We start from the raw sequence: 23,977 nt of genomic DNA, 5'->3' as shown, positions 1-23,977 counted from the left end.
TTAAGTAAATAACTTAACACAATCATTTTGTATTTTCTTGTTGGGTATCAAGTACCTAAAATAAATAAAATACACAATGTTATTTACTTTATTATTACATGAATTAATGTTTATTATTCTATATGTACACATATGAGCATTTACCTACATATTAAATCACATATATAATCATTAATCTGCCGTGAATTCTTATTTTATTAACACGCAAGTTTCTATCACACGGATAATTAAAATAAATAAGTTAGTCGATTCACAAATACACGTCTGACGTCTCAGAACTAATTACCACTTACTAATATCATTTTCACAAAACTGGTTATTTGGAGATGCCTTCGTTAAACTCACATACATTGTATCCCATGCACATTTACAAGAAGCTTTAATGGACATTTTATTCCAATCAATATGCATTAATTAGGTAGGAAATTATTTTTAATATTCGTTTCTGAGCATTCTCATTTCCATTGTTATTAATCAAATCATAAATTTTACTTGAGTTCTACTCGGTTTCATTTTCAATCAGTGAAATACGTAAGACAGCGATGGCAATTTTTCCATCCATTGCAATTATCACGTGGATGATTATCGATTTTTTCGCATTTGTACCAGAACGGGTTTTTGGAACAACGCACATAAAATGTTGTAAACATAATTTGGCACATAAAAGTGAAGTTGATAATACGTGTTCATAAAAATACATCAAATAAGATTTAAAATTAATCTTCGATAATATATTAATAAAAGCATCAAAGTTCAATTAGTTATTTCATAACATGGGTATGGTTATTTCAACTCAAATTAGAAGTTAACTGCATACTTCGAGACTACCAAATTCTCCATTTCCGATGATCACAAATGCCTAAATAAAATAACAACATTTCACCTGTCAACCTCTCTTCGTCACGTTATCTTTCAATGGGTAATACTATTTCTTGCAAATAAAAATACTATAAATTTACCAAAATTAGTAATTTTATCATCTTATTACCGGCAAGTATAAACTTCTCGTTTCCGTTGACAGAGTTCACAAGTGACTTCACAACACCAATGAAATTCGCATCTGCAATTCACGTTTTCGCGAATTATTTTTTTATCATAACCTCGCCTACAGCAGAGCAAATCACACCCGTCCATTCCTGGAGAAGTTGCATTGCACGTTCTGCCCTTAGTTCCAAGAGAACCAGTTCGCCTATCTGCCGTGCAGAAATCAGGACTTTCTTCAGTATAGACTAGGTCCGATCGCGAAGGAATTTTAATAGTTGGCCCTGCAATAGTATGTGATATAAAAATATAGGCAATATATCCCTGTTTAATGAACCTAATAGAAAATAGATATTTCTGCAAATAAATTTCAAGATTGGTTTAGCATCAAGATAGCAATATAGTTTCTTTGATTGATAGATTGTTTAATACAATAAAGAAGTTCCACCAAGCTGTTGACCAAACATTTTCCGAAAGAAGCTATAACAAAAACACATACACCCGCAATATTACTTAAGTTATAAAATATTAAAGCCATAAATTACATACTTACAGATATTACACACGTTGAAAATCTGGTATGCTTGTATGTAAGGAGTCTCATTTCATAACACAATAAAGCAGTAAATAAAACCTACATGAAGCTTATAAATTATTGTCACCTTCTGGCATAAAAGAATTTCCATCGTTTCCCGCAATCACCTTAGCTGCTCCATCGAATCTCTCTTTAAGTATATTTCCCACGTCCCGAAATGGAGGCATTTTCATCCAACAAGTCTTGAGCGTACAGGAACCACTTAACCCGTGGCATTTGCACTCTAAACGCATGTGGTCTTTTATGGCCTGTAATAGAATTTTTTCCATAATCAATAGAAGCAGAAAACTCAAAATATCTAATATCAGATTTATAACTTACTAATCTACCGGCGTCATTATTGTGCAATCGCACAAGTGTCTTTATATCCCCATGCCTGCCTGAGGGTCTCGCATCCATAAAATCACGAGATTTTCTATAGCCAAAATGTACATTATCTCCACAACCACCCCATTCCCAATCTCCATCAGGCATTGGCATGGCTTGTTTTCTTCCTCGTTTAAACCCTTTACCCTTACCTTTACCACGATGATTCTTCTTACTCTGTAAAAGATGCTTTAAAATTATTAGTGCAATGTTTATATTTAAAAATTACTCATCATTATTTACCATAGTTCCCATTTGCGGATGTCTCCTACTTAATTTTTTGTCACAAGAGCAATCAACAAGTTCACCAGCAGTGCAGGCTCTGGTTACAGCATACGTCACTCCAGCAGCAGTAATTGCATTGACAAATCCTGTCTCTCTTGTATCTATTATTAAAATAGTCATAACATAATTGCATATAAGTAATAATGTCAATAAATTGTTTACTTTAATATATTATTGTATATTATTATATTAAATGCTATTGTATTCTTGGAATAATCGAGAAAACGACGCCATATAACAAAGATAACCAATTAAATTTTATTTCAAATATTGTAGTTGATAATTTTATAAGTATCTTAAAACTTATAAAAATCATTGAACACAGCTTACTAATTACATTTCACAATTGTTGACGAAGCTTTAGTTTGGCCAAATGAATCTCATGTAGATGCGATGAGGATATGTATTTTCCGAAGGGCCGAGATGAGATGAATTTGCAAAGTAGAAACTCATCTGTATTTCGACCGCATGCACATTCAAAAACAATACATTATATTAAACTTACGATCGTGCTGGGAAATGCATTGTGCGACGACAAGAGAGCAACGAGCAACAATCTCCCAGGGATCTAACGGTAGGCCGCGATGACAGCCCGAACTGTCTCATTGTCAGCGAGATGGCTTGATATATAGGAGCCGAGCACGGAGTTTTGCGCACAAAACTATACCACTATATCACGATGAAGCTTCGGTATTAAAAAGAAAACCGAAGGTACAATTGTCCAATGGTACTTATTTCTGAGATTCTTTAACTTATTGTTAGCGATATATACACGATATATAATCTAGAAAATTTACAAACAAAATAATATTAAATTTTGTAAACTTTGTAATTTTTGTTACCCATAGGAAACAATATTAAATTTATATATTACGTTATAATAGTACTGAGTTTTCACAACGTTATTGAATTTTGAGCAAAATTGCGATTTACATATTATCCACTTTTCATCTCGACCTTTACTGAGATACCATTTAAGTTAAGTAAAATATATCTTTTTAATAACAATATATTTGATAAATTATTTATCAATGTATTTAGACGCTAATTACTGATACATTAAACCATTTATAACCACATAGAATAATAGTAAGTTTATCATTTCTCTTTGAGCTACAATCAGTTGTTACTAACAGAATAGTTGAAATCTATTCCATTTTTTGAATGTTACATTAATATAACTTTATATTTGCAATTTTCACTTGTGATTATATTTGAGATCTACAGCCTCTAATATCGATCTGTCAGTGGTTGGTATAGAAACTGGGGATACTTTGTGCTAGCCCACGTCCTTAACCGTTTATGCCACGGCGGGCTTTACAATGATTCACATTCTTTGACCAATGTTTAAAAGGATTATAAATATGTGCAAAGCGTAAGATATTAACTGCTGATTTTCTGTGGATTACGCACGTTTTCTTGCGTTGATTTTTATGTTGTTCTCTTGATAAGTATGTGAGAATGTTCAGCATCATTTCAACCTTGGGTATTGTTGTTATTATGAAATTCATTCGTACAGCCACCGATTTTTTTTCTCGTATTACATTTATCTTTCACTTTTTTCGTATTTTGTTTCAGTTAAGTTTGATTTTTTATCTGTTTAATTTTTATCCGAAAAGGGCAAGATTTTGAAAACAAATCATCGTTATGACTCAGCTAAATAATCTGAGCAAAAACTAATTGCCAACTACTAATGTTTAACTTACTAATAATAAACAAATTATTTACTGCAAAATAATAAACAAATTATTTACGTGTATACACGTAACAGTTACAATTAAAAGAAATTGAATAAAGAAACTTAACTCTTTAAAAGCAGCGCGGTCTACATATCATATTAGTATAAGGGGCAGACTAAATGCAATGCAAACATCTTTCTCCTTTTGGACCAAATCTCAAAATCAGTATACCTTAGCTGTTATGGCGACTGTCACTACCGTACCCCTACCCAACCGTACCGAGCCTCCTTACTACATATTACTGTTCAATTATGGTTGACCCAAAATAATTTTGAATAAATACGATCAATGTATCATCAATATCTTACATTAGCTCTTTAAACAATGAAAAGATCAAGTTTTATATCGATGCATGAGCAAATTGATAATTCGATACGTCATGAAATGCACAATGTCGAAAGATTCAACCACACATAAAAGCGATATAAAAAATCAAGACAGCAGTTCCACTTAGTTTATTGCCCGATCGGATTTTTATCTTGAAGCATTTATGCCTTATTTGCTTCCCACTGTTCGCTCTCTACACTTAAATTTCGATTTAAACACATACATATGTGACCGGGTCTACGTGTTCGACGTTTTCGAGATTCGCCACATATAAAGAACACCCACGTCCTTGCTTCTTTCTTGCCGAGCCGTAGCACGAACGGACTTTGTGAGAGCACATCTTAATTATGCCTATACGATTTCGAACAGTGCTCGCCAAATGCAGGTGCTAAACAATGTGCTCAAAATTTGGCAGTATTTAAAATTTGTATGAACACTGTATAAACAATTTGAAATTATATTAATATAGAGACAAAAATCAAGAATCTTTTTGAAGAGAACTTTACACTGAACTTTCTTTACTAAATCAAGTAATATTATATACTTATTAGATTATAGCATTAATCTAATCACTATTATAGAAGCATTGATATTTAACTTGACAAGGTAAATCCTAAGGTAACGTAAGGTAAAATAAGAATTAATAACTTATTTTAATTAAAGTGTTACAATAATAAAGATAATTACAAAAAATTAAAAGGCCTATTTTGTTCATTTATTTAATAAAGAAATCCTACACGATTAAAGTATTCGTTTATGCTTTTGGAAGACAAAACAATTTGAAGTATTTGAAATTCCTGTAGTTGTATCACGTGATTGTTTGTTAGTTGTATTTGTAACATGTGCTTTTTCCTGGTCTGGCTTGTATAATCTCATTTATCTAACTGTTGTATTATTAATTCTAGAACTTTTCCTTATATTGTAATTTTTTTTAGCTGAATGTGAAACACATCTAGTCTTGAAACGTACAAAAATTTTACGAATATTTCTTTATTCGACGCATTGGCTGTTTTATTCAATTCAATATGTTTCAATGTCGAACAAAAAATTCTCTTATATATATATAATATATATATATATATATATATATATATATATATATAATAACACTGCTAAATTATTTATCAATAAGCATTAATGCTATACAATATACACAAAGGCATCTAACAGTTTGTTAAGTTTACTTTTTTAGTTTTCGACGTTAGCCGCTCCAAATTAGATGTTATAGAAACATTTATAAAAATATATATCGCATCACATAATTTTTGATGCATTTAAAATTCCGTGCTTGGCAAATAAAAATATCATTTAGATTTCGTCTTCCTTTACATTTTATTAATACTTTTTACCCTTTGACGAATGTGTTGAGCGCGCCTGCTAACACCTTCTCTCCTGCCGAGGTAAGCTCAAGCGTGATTAATATGGCAAACTGTTCTGACAGCTTACAAATTTAATGACTAGTTTAAAAGACTATTATTTAATGATACCCGGCGCTTCGAACAAAATGAAAAATAGTGTTTTCGGTTCGGCAACACCTTTTTATGATCGAATATCGGTACATATTTTGAAAACCCAAAGCCGTCATAATTGGCGAGATTTCGAATAGAAACCCTGTATATTTTTAATGAACAAAGGTCGCAAAAGAAATACCCAAGTTATACGACTTTAATTAAATTTAAATAAGACGATTTAAAATCATGTGTATTAACTTAAGGTTTCCTTCCGATAAAAGGACTATCAAAATAAATTGTTTCCGTTAATGTGGAGATAATTATAATGAGGTTCATAATTAGTATGAAAGTGTATCAACATTTAGAGCAAATTAATTACTGTGCGTATCTTGCTTTTAATCTTGATGGTCTTTACTTACATAAAGTGATGATTTTTTATGGGATCCAATTATTATATTTGTGTAAGTATAAACCGTACATGCAAGGTAAGCGCAATAATATGTATGCCTGTATACATACATTTATATATATATATATATATATATATATATTATATTTTATTTTTATAATATATATATATATATATATATATATTATAAATAATATATAAATTTATTTTTGCATCTTGTTAAAATTGATATGACATTAACTACAAAATTAAATTAAATTTATACATATATATATATATATATATATATATGTATAAATATATTATAATTCTAATATTTGTGACTTTAAATAATTATTAAGATCTCATTTTAGATTTCAACTCGATTTTAAAAATTTTGATCAATTCTTTGTTAGAAATATGAATTAATTGGGAATAAGATAAATAAATACTTAAAGACTGGATATGGTAAATTCAAAAAAATAATTAGTGCATTAGTTAGAAATAAATATTGAGGGTTTTTATATTTGTTTTAAACGTTTTGTTACTTTTTAATTATCAATTATATATTGAACGGTTTAACAGATAAAACCACCACAATCAATTTCTCTGATCATCAATTGTATTTTACGATAATTTAATTGCACCTGGAATCAATTTATAATTTTTAGAAATTTCTTTTAATTCTTCTCTTATATCGAAATTATCTCAAAAGGACATATTTGGGAAGTCGTAAATTTTGTGGTGTTATCAGTTAGCGCCACACACAACGCGATCTAAATAACTAAAAATATCTAAAATAACTATCCCACAACGGACAGAATGTCCATCGGATAAAACTTAATTTAATTATCAGGTGAACATAAAAGTAATGAGTGTAATATTGATAAGAAAGAAACATCGTCGCGCTTGTTTTCTAGAGTGGTTGTCTTCGTCTACAGATGGACGAAATTCATCGTAAGCTATATCCACATGAGAAAACTTAAAGAAATGGAACATTTTAGGTTAAATGTTACAATACTCAGCAACAGACACTTCTCAGTAAAAAAAATAATAGTGAAAAATTATTTCAAATGTATAGTAATAAATTCGTATCACTTTGTCAATGCATGTTAATATATTTATTGATTGAAATCCATATTAAAAAGTCATAACATGGAAAAAGAACAAAATTGTTTTTAGAGAGTAGTGTTTGCTAAATATTTTATATGGCGATGCAAAATTAGCTATCGAATACATATCAGAAAGTATTGAAGCTAAATTCAATAATTTTAAATAAATAATCATATATATATATATATATATATATATATATATATATATATATAGGCTCAAGTTCGATCCCCGTCACAAAGAACTTAATAACATAAAGTAAAGTTTCCATTTTCACTTGGAAATATGGACCCAAAATATGTTTCCAAGTGAAAATAGAACATCCTCAGTATTGCTACATGCTACATGCTACATTTAACTAACAAGATAATAAATGATCTAATAAAAAAAAAATCTCCAATAAAAATAGGTTGACCGTTGGGTCGCCATCTAAATACAGATTGAAAAGAAATTCGAGCTCAACAGATCATAGGGCTTAAATAGAAAAAAATTACAAATATATGTTTTGGACAAATTAGTTTATATATTTTGATACGCTGATGGATTCAATATATTTATAAACAAATAAATATCTATTATATAAACATTTCCATAATAGTTTTCTCTCAATGGAGTGAAATCTAAATTAGTACTTTCAATTTTTCCATGTTCATATAATAATAATAGCCTAGAAGATATTATTGAATCTTGATTGCTATTTCGAGAAAATAAAAAAATTAAAATTTAATTTTTTTTTGTTCAAAAAGGTTAGAATAATTTACTTATATACTATTAAAAAAATCATCATTTGTGTAACTTCCTCGTGTGGATGGCACTTCACAAGCATTCGAGATGGGTGTTTATCGAATGTTGCGCCTACCTGTTCGGTTTTTCGGTATCAAAACGAAGATCTGTATAATCACCTCCTCTCATACTACTAATTCGGTTACCGGAGTTATGTCCGAGAGATTAAGAAACCAGCTTACCGTGGCCGTGTGGCGCTCCGCAATGCATTCTGAAGAAAATTCTGTGCATTCCCATTTCGTAAACAAGTTCATTTAATTTTTTTATTTTTTTGGGTAACTTAAGACGATTATTCCGAGGTGGTTAGTTTACATATTAGACCGTGAAATAATTACGCCTATTAACGTTGCGAGTTTTATAAATAAAGCAGGGTTTTGCGGTTTGAACGCTTTTGTGGCGTCATATATTTCTGGAAATAAATTAGGATTTACATTCAAAATGAATTGCATTTTCAAATTTTCATCTTAAATAGTTTATAACCAAAAATAATTTAGTTAATTTAAATTATTGCGGGGGTTATTTGTTCGCGGGTATGGACCATCATCAATTAGTAAAGATAGTATCCTGTATTAACGTAATAGACGAAAGACGTGCAACCAGCTATAACCTTAGTTCTTACGATTTTGCTATCAGGAGATGAATGCAAATGTATTAATATTCAAGCCAAAAGTACTTTATTCATTGTTAGTTTTCTTCGTTTTGAGCTCTAGTATTTAGTTTATGACATCTGAACATATTTTTTAGATATACATTATTTGATTGTTTTGTAAGATGAATTGTTAATTTTAAATTAAATTCAAAAGTTTTTTTGTATAACCTCTATAATCTCACACATTGATAAAAGTAAAAACAATAAGAAATTAAAAATAAAAAAGTAAATTACGTTAAAGAAGAGCAATTTTACAAGATATACATTAAATTGAATGAAATCTTTGTAAAAAATCGTTCCTATAATTTAATTATTATTTATTTTGAAAAAATCCGTTTAAAATGAAAAAAAAAAGTTGGATTTGTTGGACCAGACAGACAAATTTTAGAAAAATATGTGAACAATCTTTGTGTCTCTCAACATCCTACATATTTTAAATATATTGAAAAAAACCTTTTTATTTGCTTATATTAATTACAATTAATTCTTATTGCCTGTAATCTATTCAAAGATATATTCAATGTTAATAAAAATTATCTAGATATTAAAAATATGAATAATAATATGAACTTCATAACTAATATATAAGAATCTTTAAATAATATAAATTTACAAATATATAAGAATCTTTAATATAAATTAAATTAGGTAGATACCAAATAATATATTATTAATTTTAAAAGTTTGTTTTTTAATTTTATAACTATATTTTATTAATCGTGAATGAACAAGGAATTTTGTCATGCCAGCAGCATTGCCAAGGCGACACATTCTCACATAGCGAATAATCGTCTATGAGAAATGCTTGCTTAAGAACGCATCCTATTTATCATCGTCTTTTAACATTGTAAACGGGAGGAATTCAGTAACGGGCATTTCGCGACTTGGGTGTCTATATTAGTTGTTCATTCAGACCGTTTAACGCCCGGTAATGTTTCCATTGTCATCTCCGAACACAAGAAGACATAACCGCACATAGCAATACTTCGCGAATATACACACAAAGGTTCGAGTGAATGTGTGAGGACATTGCAGCAGCCAGAGGTCCATTGTGTCTTGGGTGCTAACCAGCTCCTTGACTACAATAACGAAATACAATGAACAAACGCTCGAAGACGAGAATGCATTTTTCACAAGGACAGCCAACCAATATTTTATTAAATAATGTTGCGATGAAAATTATCAAATCGCACTAATATTAAGTGCGCTGCATTAAGTAATGCACCAAAAAGTGCAAACACTCCTAGATACCACGAAACCCTGCTAAATATAGTAGATGATGACATTGATGACATACAATAAATAATGCTACCAAGACGAAGATTCATTTTGAAAACAGACAGCGAACTAATATTTTGTCGATATTGTGAATATTGTAATTTAAATATATTGATTGATTTTGACATATAAACCGAATTATATAAAAATCCTTATCTTATCACAAAACTAACCGATTTATTAGTGTAAATTACAAATGTTTACTACATTAAAAACATTTATTGATAGTCTTAATGATATACAACATTCAACAATAATCACCTATTCAAAGCACTAGAATAAATAAAAAAATGCATTTTATGGATTTTAATCTCTTAACTTACTACCACTTTTAACTACTTCAAATGTAAGATTACGAGTGGTACATAAATTCATTAATAAAATTGACTAGGCCAAATTTCTGAAACATTTCTATTTGTACACTTCACATGATGACTTTTGCAAAAGCCAACTATTGTTAATGTAAAATATACTGTGCTTCCTGGGTAGTTTCAACAATAGAATTGGCATTGTCATAAACGCCACCCGCGTTGTGATTTTGTTAACGCTTTTACTGGCAAAGAACCCATGTCGTTTGTATTTTTAGAATTGTATGATGACTAGACTCCGGAATGATTAATTGTTAATAATTTGTAAATTAGTAATCAATCTAAGGTCTTTAATAAAAGTGGAATTTTAGAAGGGTTGAATGAGATAGTGGATAGTTGGAGAAAGTGTGAAAAGTAGTGATTCGTGATTGTAAGCAAAGTTGAAATTTTTTTTATTAAACGTTATTTATGGAAGTAATTGTGATTCATTAAAATTATATTGAATGCACAACTACAGATATATATATATATATATATATATATATATATATCAATTTGAGTGTTCGCAAGAAGGCATCAACAATTTGGGTTCTTCGAAATGGAAATTCATTCGGACATTTATTGACTTTAAGCACGTGAACTAATATGCTATTAAATAAAACCACCACACGCAAGTTACATACATTGAGTCAGCTAAATATTATTTACCGCTCCTTTATCACAAAAGCCGGCCATAAAGTCTAGGATTTATGTGTGTCAACGGCTTGTATCTTCGGTCGTGATAAATTGCTCCCGAAGAAAGAAACGCGCAGAAGAAAAAACTTCCTATGCAAAAGGACAAAAAGGTACAAGTACAATAATCATCAGGGGTCCGTGGGCCACCCGGTGTTTTACAAATGTGTCAACTACTAAACTACCCACAAGTTTTGTGTTCAAATGCCCTCATCTCGATCTATTGAACGCGTGCTAGCATTGACACCGGGTGCTATCGGAAGTGGTTCTCAATTTAGGAAATTACTTGCTGATTTGAGACACTTTTTATATTAGTATTATCGCAAAAATTATATAATTCAAATATATTGGAGTAAAAGAATAATCTGCCTTGTATATTTGTCAGCTATTTTTTAAGTATCATTGCATTCAAAATCTTTTCTCTCTTTTCTGTTATGAAGACACGAAAAATTATATAATTTAATCTAATAACCTCTCATCAAAATCCGTCTAAGACTTCGTCTGTCCGTAGTGCAATTCCATCGACGATCACGGAATTGGTGTCCGCACTCGCGTCCGCCGAGGGCTGCACCGCGTGCAACGGCGGCGATAAGAGCGGCGCCTCCGCGACAAGCCTCGCCAAGTCGCCCCTTCAATTTGCGCGCCTTTTTGCAGGCGCGATGGGGCTCTAGAGCCAGGTTCTGACCACTCACCGACCTGAAAAAAGAGAACATGCTGTGTACTAATTCCCAATAAAATCCCGCATGAGGCGGTCGTTAAAAAGATCAAAATGGGGCTTAACTTAATCTTAACATACGTAATAGAAAATTGGCTACTTTGTAAATTTAAAAATACTTATGTTTAAAAAAATAAATCCAAGTACTATTATCATTCAAAAATAAAAATATTATTAACAAATATATTTATTTGCCTTCTATCAAGGTTTATGAAAGCTTGCTTTCTTCTAAAGCTTTTGATGAAAGAATAAAGCATCTACATGATACTTCGTTTTGTTTTTGAACTCCAGTCAGGCAATTTTCAACAAATTAGTCCATAATTTCAATCGTAGTTGTTTTATTTATAAGCACAATTGACAGTCTTTTGCTTTTTTTTATAATTGTTTTTTTTTGCTTTTACTTTGTTTTATAATTGTTTTAGTTCATCTTTAAAAAAATTAATTCAACACAAAATAATATATTCAGATTCGCGTCATGAAAATATATATAATTGAATCACGTCAACGAAATTGAAGAGATGGTAATTGCTGTAAAGGTAAACATTGCATCTGCGTTGACGAATGCGACCTTGTAAGTCATCCCAAATTCTGAATAACTAATCGTCTAAACATGATTTCTCACTAGATTTTTATGGTTATATATAGAATATTATATATATATATATATATATATATATAAACCTAATATTATATATATATATATATATATACATAAATATATACATACATATATACATACATATGTATGCCATCGCCTAAATTTGTGTCAAGGTTAACAATATTTTGAGAAAATAATAAATTGCATAATAATATTTCGTAATTAACTAGTTTTATGTGCACTAATTATACACTTTTTATATTAATGATTCTAGAGAATAAATATATATATATATATATATATATATATATATATATATATATATATATACATATAATATTAATATTATAGCATTATTAATAAATTAGTCCATAAAAACAATTATTTGAACTCGAAAAACTTATTTATTAACTATTACTAAATTAAAACTACTTACTATATAAATATTTAAAATATTTCAAATGCAGTTGTTAATATATATATATATATATATATATATATATATATATATATATATATATATATATATTAGCAACAATGGACAATAACATGAGTTATTGGTTTTTCATGCACTTTTTACGTAATGTTTGTGAATTATAGCTAAAAATTAAAATTAAGTAGTTCAAGGAAATTATTTATTTTTTTTATTACCTCTACAATGTTAAAAATCAAAATCACTAAAATTACCTAATTTTGTTGATGAAATTATTATAGAAATCTAAAGCTAATTTGTCGAGAAAAGTGACTTATTCTTGTAGTTATTATAGAAAACCAGAACTGATTTGTCCAGAAAAGTTACTTTTATCCTTGAAATTCAAGAAAGGGGTTATAATGTGTCAATGACGAACTAGTGATTGGTTCTCCCTGCACGTTTTACTGAATGTTTATAAATTAAAAGCATCGCGCGCGGTAATAATGGCCGCGTACTAACGTGTTAGTTGAGATAAAGCTTAGCTCTTCTATGACATTTAGTAGCTACATGTGGTGAACTGAACTATTTATGTGTGAACCGATTTTTGACTTTGATGGCAAGATCCGACATACGCTGACAAGAGATCCTGAACACTCGTCCATCCGCGGAAACTCATTCGTCAAGAAAACAAACTCTCAATTCGTCTTTTCCGTAATTCTATCTATTCGCTAAATATAGTATCATTGTCATGGAAAAATCTTAATCGATCACTTCATTTTTTTATTTAAATATTTTTATATAATTGTTTTTATACATACAAGGTATTATTTTTAACTATTTATATTATTTTTTAATATATTATTTTAACTATAATTGAAAAAAACAGTTTGCAATTATTTATTTTTATAGTTTAATTATAATTTTATACAGCAAATTGAATTATTTTTCTCATAATCCTAATATTTGTTAACAGCACTAGAAATATAATTTTTGATGTGTATGTGTTCCAAATTGAAATTTATTGAGATGTGTTAAAAGTGAAGTAATTACTATAATGAATTTAGCTCTGTGTGTTTCTTAATTACGCATTAAAATAAAATAAAAAAGATCGAACAAGTAAAATAAATCAGGGGTATCCAACCCTTCCCACTTGGATTTAATAAGAATATGCGAAAACCTTCCCGGGCATAACTGAGATTGGATGCATAGTTTTTGAGTTCATAGGACACAGGCATACATTCATTTTTATATATAGTTAAAAACGTTGCAGCATAGGCCTATATTTCTCACGTGTAAAATGAAATATATCTTTAAAGATTTCTAAGTATTTTGATGCAACGCAATTCCCTAGAGCATCTAATTATCAATTTTTCCGGTAAAACTAATGCAGATGGTACGCTTATACAAGTCAAATTAAAATTAATTTACCGAAATAAATATGACATAATTAATCATTGCAATAATTACAGAATATATTCGTATTATAACGTAAACATTATATGAAAACCATATGCAATAGCTCATAGCAACGCCTGCAAATAAAATAAATAATCACAGTTTTCTCAGATCTAGCAAACGAATCATTAATAAAATACTAGGAATATTACCTAAAGCTTCAAACAAATACTAAACTGGATTTCTACATTATTACACGTTAAGTTGTACAAATAAACAGGTCGCGTTTAAGAAAATTTTCGGTTTGATTTTGCGACAACAAACATGCACATCGGAAAGTCTTTGAGACGTCATTTTCCACGTTCAGCAGATGAATGAATTGTTATTTTAACGATTGTTTCGACTCATTTTTTCTCTCTGGTCCATATGCTGTTCACTGAAACCATCTTTCGTGAAACATTGTATTGCAAGGCGTTTATAAATCGTGCTTCATCAAATAACATGAACGCGAGCGGTTCGGCAATAACAGACTTCGATATATCATCTTAATTTAATGTCTGGCCAGTAAGGTCTCATAAAATATAGAAATACCATTATATAAAATTATTTATTGAAAATAAAAGATGAATGAACAATCCTGAAAAACTAAGCATAATAAACAATATTAATGAAATCAGGCATACAATTAAAATGGATATTGAAATGTTTGATTTAATAAAGTCAACATAAATTATTCCAATTATATAGTTAAACTTAGATGCCTTTAATTTATTTCTAATCTGAATTTTCTAACCCTTTTTTGATTTCAGCGGATATTAATTCAAATCAATTAATATATTACATGCACTTATAAAATGCTCCTAGACGTGCTAATGGCATTCAAACTGTCATTTTTATGAATATCAATTCTGAAAAATCAAACCTAGCCAAGAAATTTTGTTACTATCAAGCATAGTAAAGTCGTTTTAGTCGTTTTTACTAATTGTAAGCCTCATCTATTAAGCACTAGGAATGAATTGAATAGAAGAAAATCTTCCCCATCAAGACATGTGATAAATTTTATCAACATATTTAATATTAAACACTCGTAAGACCTCTATCTTTTTTTTAACCAATAATAAGATTAGTGCTCATGGAATCCGCACTCAAAAGATCACAATTTCTGCAAGTGGAATTCCGTCCATGTTGCCAACATGACAACATCTGAAGACAATCTTGTTGACATTCCCATGTCCTAGCAGTGTCATTTCATCCAGGCAATACTGGAGATATCTATATCAGAGTATAATATGAATGAGGTTGGACTGGGTATGGTTATTTTTTTCATTCAGGGCTCAGTCACGCGGATCCGTGCGAAACGCCGAGAGAGGCACGTCTCATTTCGCCAGTAAGTGTGATGACGTATCAAGATGTGTACAGAGAGTCCATACGTGATTCGAAAATCAAATGTGACTTCATACATTGTAGAGCCGACTTCACCAATTGCAGTAGTACCTACTACATAAAGTATTTAATGACACTAAATATTTTCCTTGAAAATCAAATAATTATAGTGGTCAAATAATAATAAGTATAGTGCTCAAAGCTCGGAACTGGAGCAAGGTTGTAAACTTCTTAAATTAACTTCTATAAGTATATACACAATACTTTTCAATTTTTTCGATTTTCAAATAAGATCCGTTGATCATTATTTATTTTAAATTAATAAATACCTCTTCGAAAAATTTCAATTCGGTAGGTTGTTGAAAATTTTCTAGTTTATATAGATGCGATAAAACTAATATTCGATAATGTATTGGTTTATAAATGTGGCAAAGACGTAAACGTTTAAAACATAATGCATACCTACTATGTCAGAACCTATAGGTAAAAATCCACTTTAGTCCATATTAGAAAGTACATTTAGTACATAAGTTGAAGACACAACACTAATTCCAATGTAGTAAATATCGAATACCCATTAGCTCTAAACTAACATCAATCAGTCAGAGAGGCAGTAATAAAAATGTATTGACTAAAACAATTTTTAAAAAAAATCTGAAATAAATATTAATATATCTTTTCAACATGCTCTAATTATATAAATTTAGAAACAATATAATTTATTTAATGAATATGATTATTTCGACAATTGATCTGCCACTCAAAATTGTCATAATTATTTTCCAGTTGTGGGAAATTGTGAAAATAGCTTTTCAAATATGACATCTTGAAGTAGAATCTTCAAATACCTCGGCGTACGTCAGGATAAGATCCGCGGCGATCGTAACACGATATATGAGCGCACGTCTTTACGAAATACTACAAAAAACAATGATTCAAATTAACGGCTGCATTGTTTATAAAAACTAAAAAAATCATGAATGTTGATCTTTTATACTCAAACATAAGCGATCGCTTTGATAATATTCGAGTTTATTGATACATACAAAATAGCATAGTACTAAAATCGCATTACCTACATCTCAAATGATAATTATGCAAAATACTTTCTATCATTTCAGAAAAAGTAAAAATATTAAAATATTGATCAGGTTTTAAAAAATTGGCGTCTTTCTTAGACCTTAATCTCACTTTAACTAGGTTTCATTAACTCTTGACTAATAAATTCAATACATACTAACAATTTATTAGCAAATAATTCACATATTCTGCTTTAAATTAACTGCAAATAAAAATTATAGAAGTCTATTTATTATTTCTATAATTATTATTATTGATTGAGCAAAAGTTGAAAATTAATTATAGAAAATTTAACACCTTATTTCCGTTGCTTTTTACCATCATTGTTCACTTAATAAAAATAATATTTAAATCATGAAATAGTATACCAGATTAATGTCACAGACAAATCTCGTTGAGCTCATGAATAAACAGAAGACACGACAAAACAAATAAACTGCTGCTTCATAAATTAAAAACGTGACAGCTTGTCCTATAGTCCACAATGTAATTTAAAAACGTTTTTTAAAGTATTTTGTATGTGGTATAATTCATACTGATTGATATTATCGATTATAGGAATAAATATTTGTACGTCATTTCGGTCAGTAACTGAGATTTTATACATACAGAATATGTATCCCAATAGTCTAGCGTGGAAGTTGCTAGGTCAAATTCATAACAAAAGAATTAAGAATGTCCTTATTACTTATTTCATGACTTCTAGTAAAAATTCAATTTTATTATTATTTTTTTTACTATCATCATTATAAAGAACTGAAACACTGTTTTATAAACAATACTTTTTCAATAATGGATTGTTTTAATCTAGCTTATAGTCAGCTTTCAAGCAAAATCACTAAATAGAATATCTATGAGATTTATTTTAAATTATTCACTGTTCGATTATTATCATAAGCTTTTGTTTTATAAATATAAATATTCTGATTTAATTCGTCTTAAATTTTAATTGCAATCGTGGTTGTCTTGTCTATATCTTCTTAGGCTAAATACATATTTATTGGCTACTTTATCTAGTTCAAAATTATTAAGTTTATTATTTAAAGATTTTATGAAATTTTAACATTTGTACATATTATGCTATAACGGAATTGAAAAAATAGTATATAAATACAAATAGTAATTAATACAAATAAAATACCGCAAAATAACTGCAGCATTAATGAAATGGAACTTGGTTAGATAATGCTAAAGCCCATTAAATCTAGTAATCTAATCAGCTGCATTTAATCGATTTTCAAAGATTATAAATATAAACAATTTTAATTCGTAATATTACGAAAGATATGGTAAAATTATGAGTGGTTCGAACAATATCAAATCTTGCTCAAAAATATTCGAAAAGATTTTTATCATACAGTAACAATTTGTTTTTGAGAGCGTTCTCCGGTTGAGGTAATCAAGGTATACCACTGACTGTGGCAAATATTTGTACAGAGTTTCAAGGAGTGATACTAGACAGACCTGACGTCTTGGAGGCTGTAAATAATATCACGTTTGAATAGGAATCATGAACCTTTTCAACTGTCAAGATCTCATTTGGTAATTGAATTTGTTCCGATTCGAAACAGTGAAACATTCGATCATTCTTAGAACTGATGGAAAATTTTAATCGAAAGGCGATGAAATTTTTGTAAATTATCAAACGCAAGAAGCGGAAAATATAGAAAAATATTTTTAGATGGCATTAAGTAATAGTATCTTGCGTTCAATTATATCCTGTTATAGTTATATAAATATATATTTAAAAATTAGTCAATATCTACATAATTAAAAAATAGGTTATATTTATAGGTTATGCTACGTGTTATCATGTGATAAAAAAATATTCGAGTGTTATATCCTAAATCTTTGATATGTTATTAAACTTTAATTAAAACCTCTAAATCTTTATTGTGTAACTAAACGGTATTTCCAATTGTCAATTGACCAACTTTATCCAAGTTTTTTACCTACATTTTATTCATGATTAAGTTATGAGTAATAATATTTATATGAACAAATAATTATACCCTTGTGCATAATGTGTAAAGTAAAACGAAAGTTTTTTTAAACTGTTTGTCGTTTGTTAGAAAAATAAAAATGAAGTAAAATAATAATTGAGTTTAGATTTTGGGTCACTTAAAACTAAGTAAAAGAATATGATTAAATCACAACGATAAGCAATTCGTATCTTTATCAAATTTTAATGTCTTTAGTAATTTTTTCGAATGTTTAATGCCTTATTTAATATTTATGAATATTATATTTATGCTTTTCGCTTAAACTTAAGGGATAAATACTTGAGTTTCTAACAATACCAAAGTGACTTGACGGAAATAGAGCTATTACTGCAGTGTACACATATGTTTTCGTCGTGATGTGATAAGTATTCTGTTAACAAATTTTTTTTATTTAGGACAACAATGTCGAGGAGTAGCACCACAATGCATCTTTTCATAAATCTCGAGTCACGAACTATTTTGTGTAGCAACTTTCTAATGATCCGTTTATCGTATTGAATGATTAACGTCTTCGTCCGTTATTATATTGGTCTTGTATATATATCAAATTATAATAAATTCTATAATCATAAATGCATTTCGGAAAATAAATAAGCGCAGGAACTCGCGCTCTTTGAACTAGTTAGTAAGAAGTGTATTACGATTATTCTGCAATGGATTAAATAAAATGCATACTGCAAAAATATATCGACATAAATTTGTTTATTGCAGCGGTAGATCAACAGGCTATTTCTTTTTCAGGCGTCTTGTGGGTCTGGGCAACATTTTGATGGTTGGTTTTATGTGGATTCGCAGTTTGTTGTTGTAGGCTAAGCGTCTTGATAATATTTGTTCATGAATTAAATCATGAATTTAATCTGGATAATGTTGGTGTTGGATTTACTGGCACAGCCCCAGAGTTTTATGTCATATGTCCAGATGGGGATGATTTGTAGATGAGGACTTTGTTCTTAAGTGATAAATTACTTTTTCTGCCTAACATAACTCAATATATAGCTAATAAGTGATGTTTTTGATAATTTGTATATTAGTAAAATTTGTTAGTATGTGTATGTGTAGAAAAAAATACAGGAAACGTTCGCCAAAACAATCAGTTTTAAAATATGATATTTCATAATATAAATATTTTGTTTATTCGCCCATAACAATATGTAATGAGCTGACATATATTTCAGTAAATTGCAGTAATAATTAGATACAATTATTCTTTTAAAACAGAAAGTTACCACCGTTCTACATATCGTCGTGATACACATGCGTTCGTTGCTGTTTCAATAAAACTTAACTTCAAACAATTCCAAAATTGATCTGTTTGCGTTTAAGATGTACGGACGCGGGGTGTTAATTGAAGTAAATATTTATTTGTTAGTTACGGTAAATTGGTTTATTTATTCATTTGTTTATAACATATTTGGTAATGTCCACAGACGAAATTTAGAGCGTAATGCTGTCAGTACCCACATAATACGAAGGAAAGAATGCGTCCAGCATCGTGTTGTATGGGTTAATGCATCAACTATATAATGTACACACATTTCATTGTATTTATGAGTGCTTTCATTGCACGTTAAAAAGTTCCGTTGTGATTATAAAATACTTTTACGTTTCTCGTTGAGATAAATTTTCACATGAATATACATATTCATGTATAAACATGCATATCTACATAAACTCGTAAGTTTTTCTATATGTAATATTTTACATAGGTTAGAGCGGTGCACAAAGGTCCATTTAATTTTAAGCGATTATATTGTGAAAACCAAACCTATTATATAACAACAATTAACACATATCAAGCAAAGAACTATCTAATAATGTTCAGTGAAATACCCAGATAATTGCAGAAATGTCTTGTTTGCTGTTTTTCAGAACTTTGTCACCTAGTCCTTTTTGCCCCAGAGACAGGTTAAATTGGGACGGCCAGGGAGCAAACAGGTCCAATGTCTTATTTCTAATTTTTAAGGTATTTTACAAAATAATAGCTATTCAACAAATGCAAAATATAAATTTCATGGGTATATTGTTTACAGAGGTAAGATTGTTTAACGCTCTGTGCGTTGATTTGGCATTTCCTAAAAATATTCATCACCAAAATTGTTTAATATCTACTTATTTAATTTATTTCTTGTAAAATATACTGTTGTTTATGTACTATTTTTTAATTTTAAAATTTGCAGTACATCTTATAAAACAAATAACGTATATTTAAAAAATATATTAAATTTTCTTAAACTAAACAACAAATCTCATAACCAAAAACATTACTGATTGTTTTACAATAGCAACGTCGTAAAAATCAAGGCAATAGCTGGTTACACATCTCTTTCCCTCTACTTTCACATAATGTTGGCAAAAATTATTAACTTGGATTTGAGAAATTGTCGGTGGACCTTTTTATCCGCGGACCTTTAGCTCCACTCTACCCTATGTTTATTTGGAAGATGATCTTTGTAGTGCTGTATTTAGATTTCATTGTAATATTATGTTTCAAGATAATTATACAAAGACAAAATATTTGTTTTTCATGTGGGGCTGATAATTGTTTCTAATATACAAATACAAGGTAAAAATTTTGTAGTATTATTATAGTTTATAAACACAGGTCGGTAGTTTTTATTGGAACTGTGAAAAATTGGTGCATCTACACATGTGTATGCATGTGAACTTTCTTTATATGATCTAGTTTATAATTGCGCGATGGCTGGCGCTAAGTGGCCGCGCCGTGGTCTATGCTGAGGATGACTATTAAAGTGATACTTTTCTGTTCATTATCACATTATACCTAATTGCTTTATCAATGTAATCACTTTTATTGCTCATACCATGTATGTACTTGGTTTCTCAATTGTATCCTTAAAAACTTGGAATTACATATAAAATTGTTGTGAAAAAACCAGGAATCGATTCTGACACGTTGTTTCAATTGTTAATAATTATACGATATAATATTTTGTTGCTTTCTATTTAACTGCTGATTATAGAAAGATGCATAATAAAGAATTAAACTAATAATTGCCACTTCAAACTTGAAATGGTTATCCCTTTAATTATAATAAATCTCAACAATAAAGTGTGAATAAAATAACTGATTTTTTTCAATACTAACAATAATTGATCTATAGAATTTTTTAAGAGTATGATACATTTCAACAGCCCAATATATTACTGTTGGGTGTATAAAAAATTGACGCGCTTTACAAGTTTATTTGTAATTTATATCTATATCGTATATCTATAAATGAATGAAAATTATATATAATGTCATACAAAAAGAGATGCCAATGGGTAAACTTTATTTTGGTCATAACATGACACATTTTCACTCATAATTACTAAATGTTTTTTGTACGTTATAAAACAGATTGTAATTGAATCTTGAAAAATAAATAAATAAATAAATATATATATATATATATATTTATATATATATATATATATATATATATATTAATTTATGTGTAAGGATTGGCTTGATGTTTTATATAATCCCGTATAATTATAAAGTATGAAGCTCTTACATCAATATGTTTTTAAATTGTTTTTAATCAGCGCACAAATACACATTAAGCCGTCGATGGAGGTCTTCTTGTAATTATTTAGACGCTTTAGTATATGTAATCTCTGTTTAATCACAATAATAAAGGAGCTAATTAAATGGCGTTCAATTTCCCAATGAACACAAACGTCAATGGACATTTTTAGCCTCTGGTTAAGATTTTTATTATTATCTCTTGTCGATCGTGGTAATATGCATTATATATATATATATATATATATATATATATATATATATATAAATACATGCAAAATATTCTCATTACATTCTTAATCTTCTGATATAATTTATTGATATCATGACTCACTTTAAACGTTGTGAACATTAAAATTAAGTAATTTCTTCCTTTAGCCGATATTAAGGGTGCAATAAATGTTACATTTATAAAATTACATTACATTTATAAAATTACTTCTGACAACAACATTATGTACTGTTATTAATGTTGTTTATGTATGTGCTTGTAGTACAATTATAAAATTTATTACAACTCACAAAATTTTTTACTTGTGAATTTTGGTTCCAAATAATGATTTTACAAAATTTAATAACCGATTAAGATTGTATTAACTTTTATTTTAGAAAAAAACTGAAGGAGCATGCGTTTGAATCGATGACATTCATTTACCATTATTCAAAAATTTTAGTATACATGGTTACATTTTAACTATATATTATCGAACAAATACAATGCAAGGATAATAAAGAAATATGGAAAAGCCCACAAATAAAATAGTAGAAAATACTAGATGTGCTACTAGATAATAATTCGGATAATATAATAACCTCTTTTGCATAGCATACTCTTTTTCGCATTTTTTGTTTATGCATGCTGAACTAGTTAGATTAGCATGAGGTATTACAATTGGGAATCTGTGTGATCAATTATCATTTTATTATCAATATAGATGTTTAATTAACTGTCGCCGAGCAGTTTCATGGCCGGATACAACAAACGCATATTGAACTAGTTTTGTCGTTTTTTTCAGCTCCATCACTTCTTTTTATATACATTGTAAGATATCGTGCGCGGATGCATTCAAGTCATCGGTTAGATCTTTTTATTGTCAACTAATGGATCGAGATTCCACGGAAATTAAATTTTTTTAATCCCACTTCTTATGCCACCTATGGCAATTAATTTATGTTTATGATATTCTCTTATAGTTAACATATAGTTTGAAACGAAATGATGATGCGACAATTGCACCGACTTGGCAAATTTAAAAAAACCTTTAGCATTCAAATGGAAAGTTTGATAAATAAAATAAAAATTCAAATAAACTATTAAATCAATAATAAGATTACGATTAACAAATATTAAAAAATAAATAAAGTGTGTGAAAAGCACAGAGCACAACGCCAGAACTATTTATTTTAATACGAAAATTTATTTTATTCACTTTCAATCTTGATCCATTTGACAAATATAATGTATAGATGTAAAATAAAGTATTGAAAGAAATTCATGTTTTTTATTGATTTTATGCCCGATTACTAGACTTTGTTAATATATATGTCAACATCAAATTCAGAGTCAACAAATCTCACCAACAAACAAATGATAATATGCTAAAATAATTATTAGCATATTATTTTAATATTCAAAATTCAAAAAAAACATTAAAAAAGCAAAATAGCTGTTTTTCCAGAATTTAGGAAACTGATCATATGAAATATTATCCTATTTATTTACATCAAAATTTTCGTTATTTATTTGTTTATTTACATTCGATATATTTGTTTTATAAAAACTTGTTGTTAAGAAACTAACTAATTCATCTTACTCACCACCAAGTATTAGTCATTAGCGTGACCAGGAAGAGGCATACAGCCAGCA

At 28.9% G+C, this 23,977-nt stretch overlaps 1 protein-coding gene across 1 annotated transcript; it reads right to left on the bottom strand.

The window, feature by feature from the left end:
* On the bottom strand, nucleotides 1–23,975 carry LOC113373606 (protein Wnt-6-like). The gene is made up of 7 exons (XM_026613893.1): nucleotides 23,929–23,975; nucleotides 11,468–11,691; nucleotides 2,186–2,328; nucleotides 1,898–2,119; nucleotides 1,644–1,824; nucleotides 989–1,265; nucleotides 1–55 (listed from the first exon to the last, which is right to left on the bottom strand). Exons 1-7 carry the CDS (start codon nucleotides 23,943–23,945, stop codon nucleotides 1–3), a joined length of 1,119 nt encoding a protein of 372 aa, XP_026469678.1. The 5' UTR covers nucleotides 23,946–23,975.
* Nucleotides 23,976–23,977: the final 2 nt, after the last annotated feature.

Source organism: Ctenocephalides felis, unplaced genomic scaffold, assembly GCF_003426905.1.
Source record: "Ctenocephalides felis isolate EL2017-DRISC unplaced genomic scaffold, ASM342690v1 CF-g0.4_SCAFFOLD_01604, whole genome shotgun sequence".
NCBI lineage: Eukaryota > Metazoa > Arthropoda > Insecta > Siphonaptera > Pulicidae > Ctenocephalides > Ctenocephalides felis.
This window is presented reverse-complemented; position numbering and strand designations above follow the sequence as displayed.

Excerpts from the sequence above, each read along its gene's own strand:
- LOC113373606 (XM_026613893.1), bottom strand. Across the intron at positions 1,825-1,897 it reads ATAATGACGCCGGTAGATTA|GCCATAAAAGACCACATGCG; the intron begins GTAAGTTATAAA and ends ATTCTATTACAG. Across the intron at positions 56-988 it reads CGAGAAGTTTATACTTGCCG|GTACTTGATACCCAACAAGA; the intron begins GTAATAAGATGA and ends TATTTATTTTAG.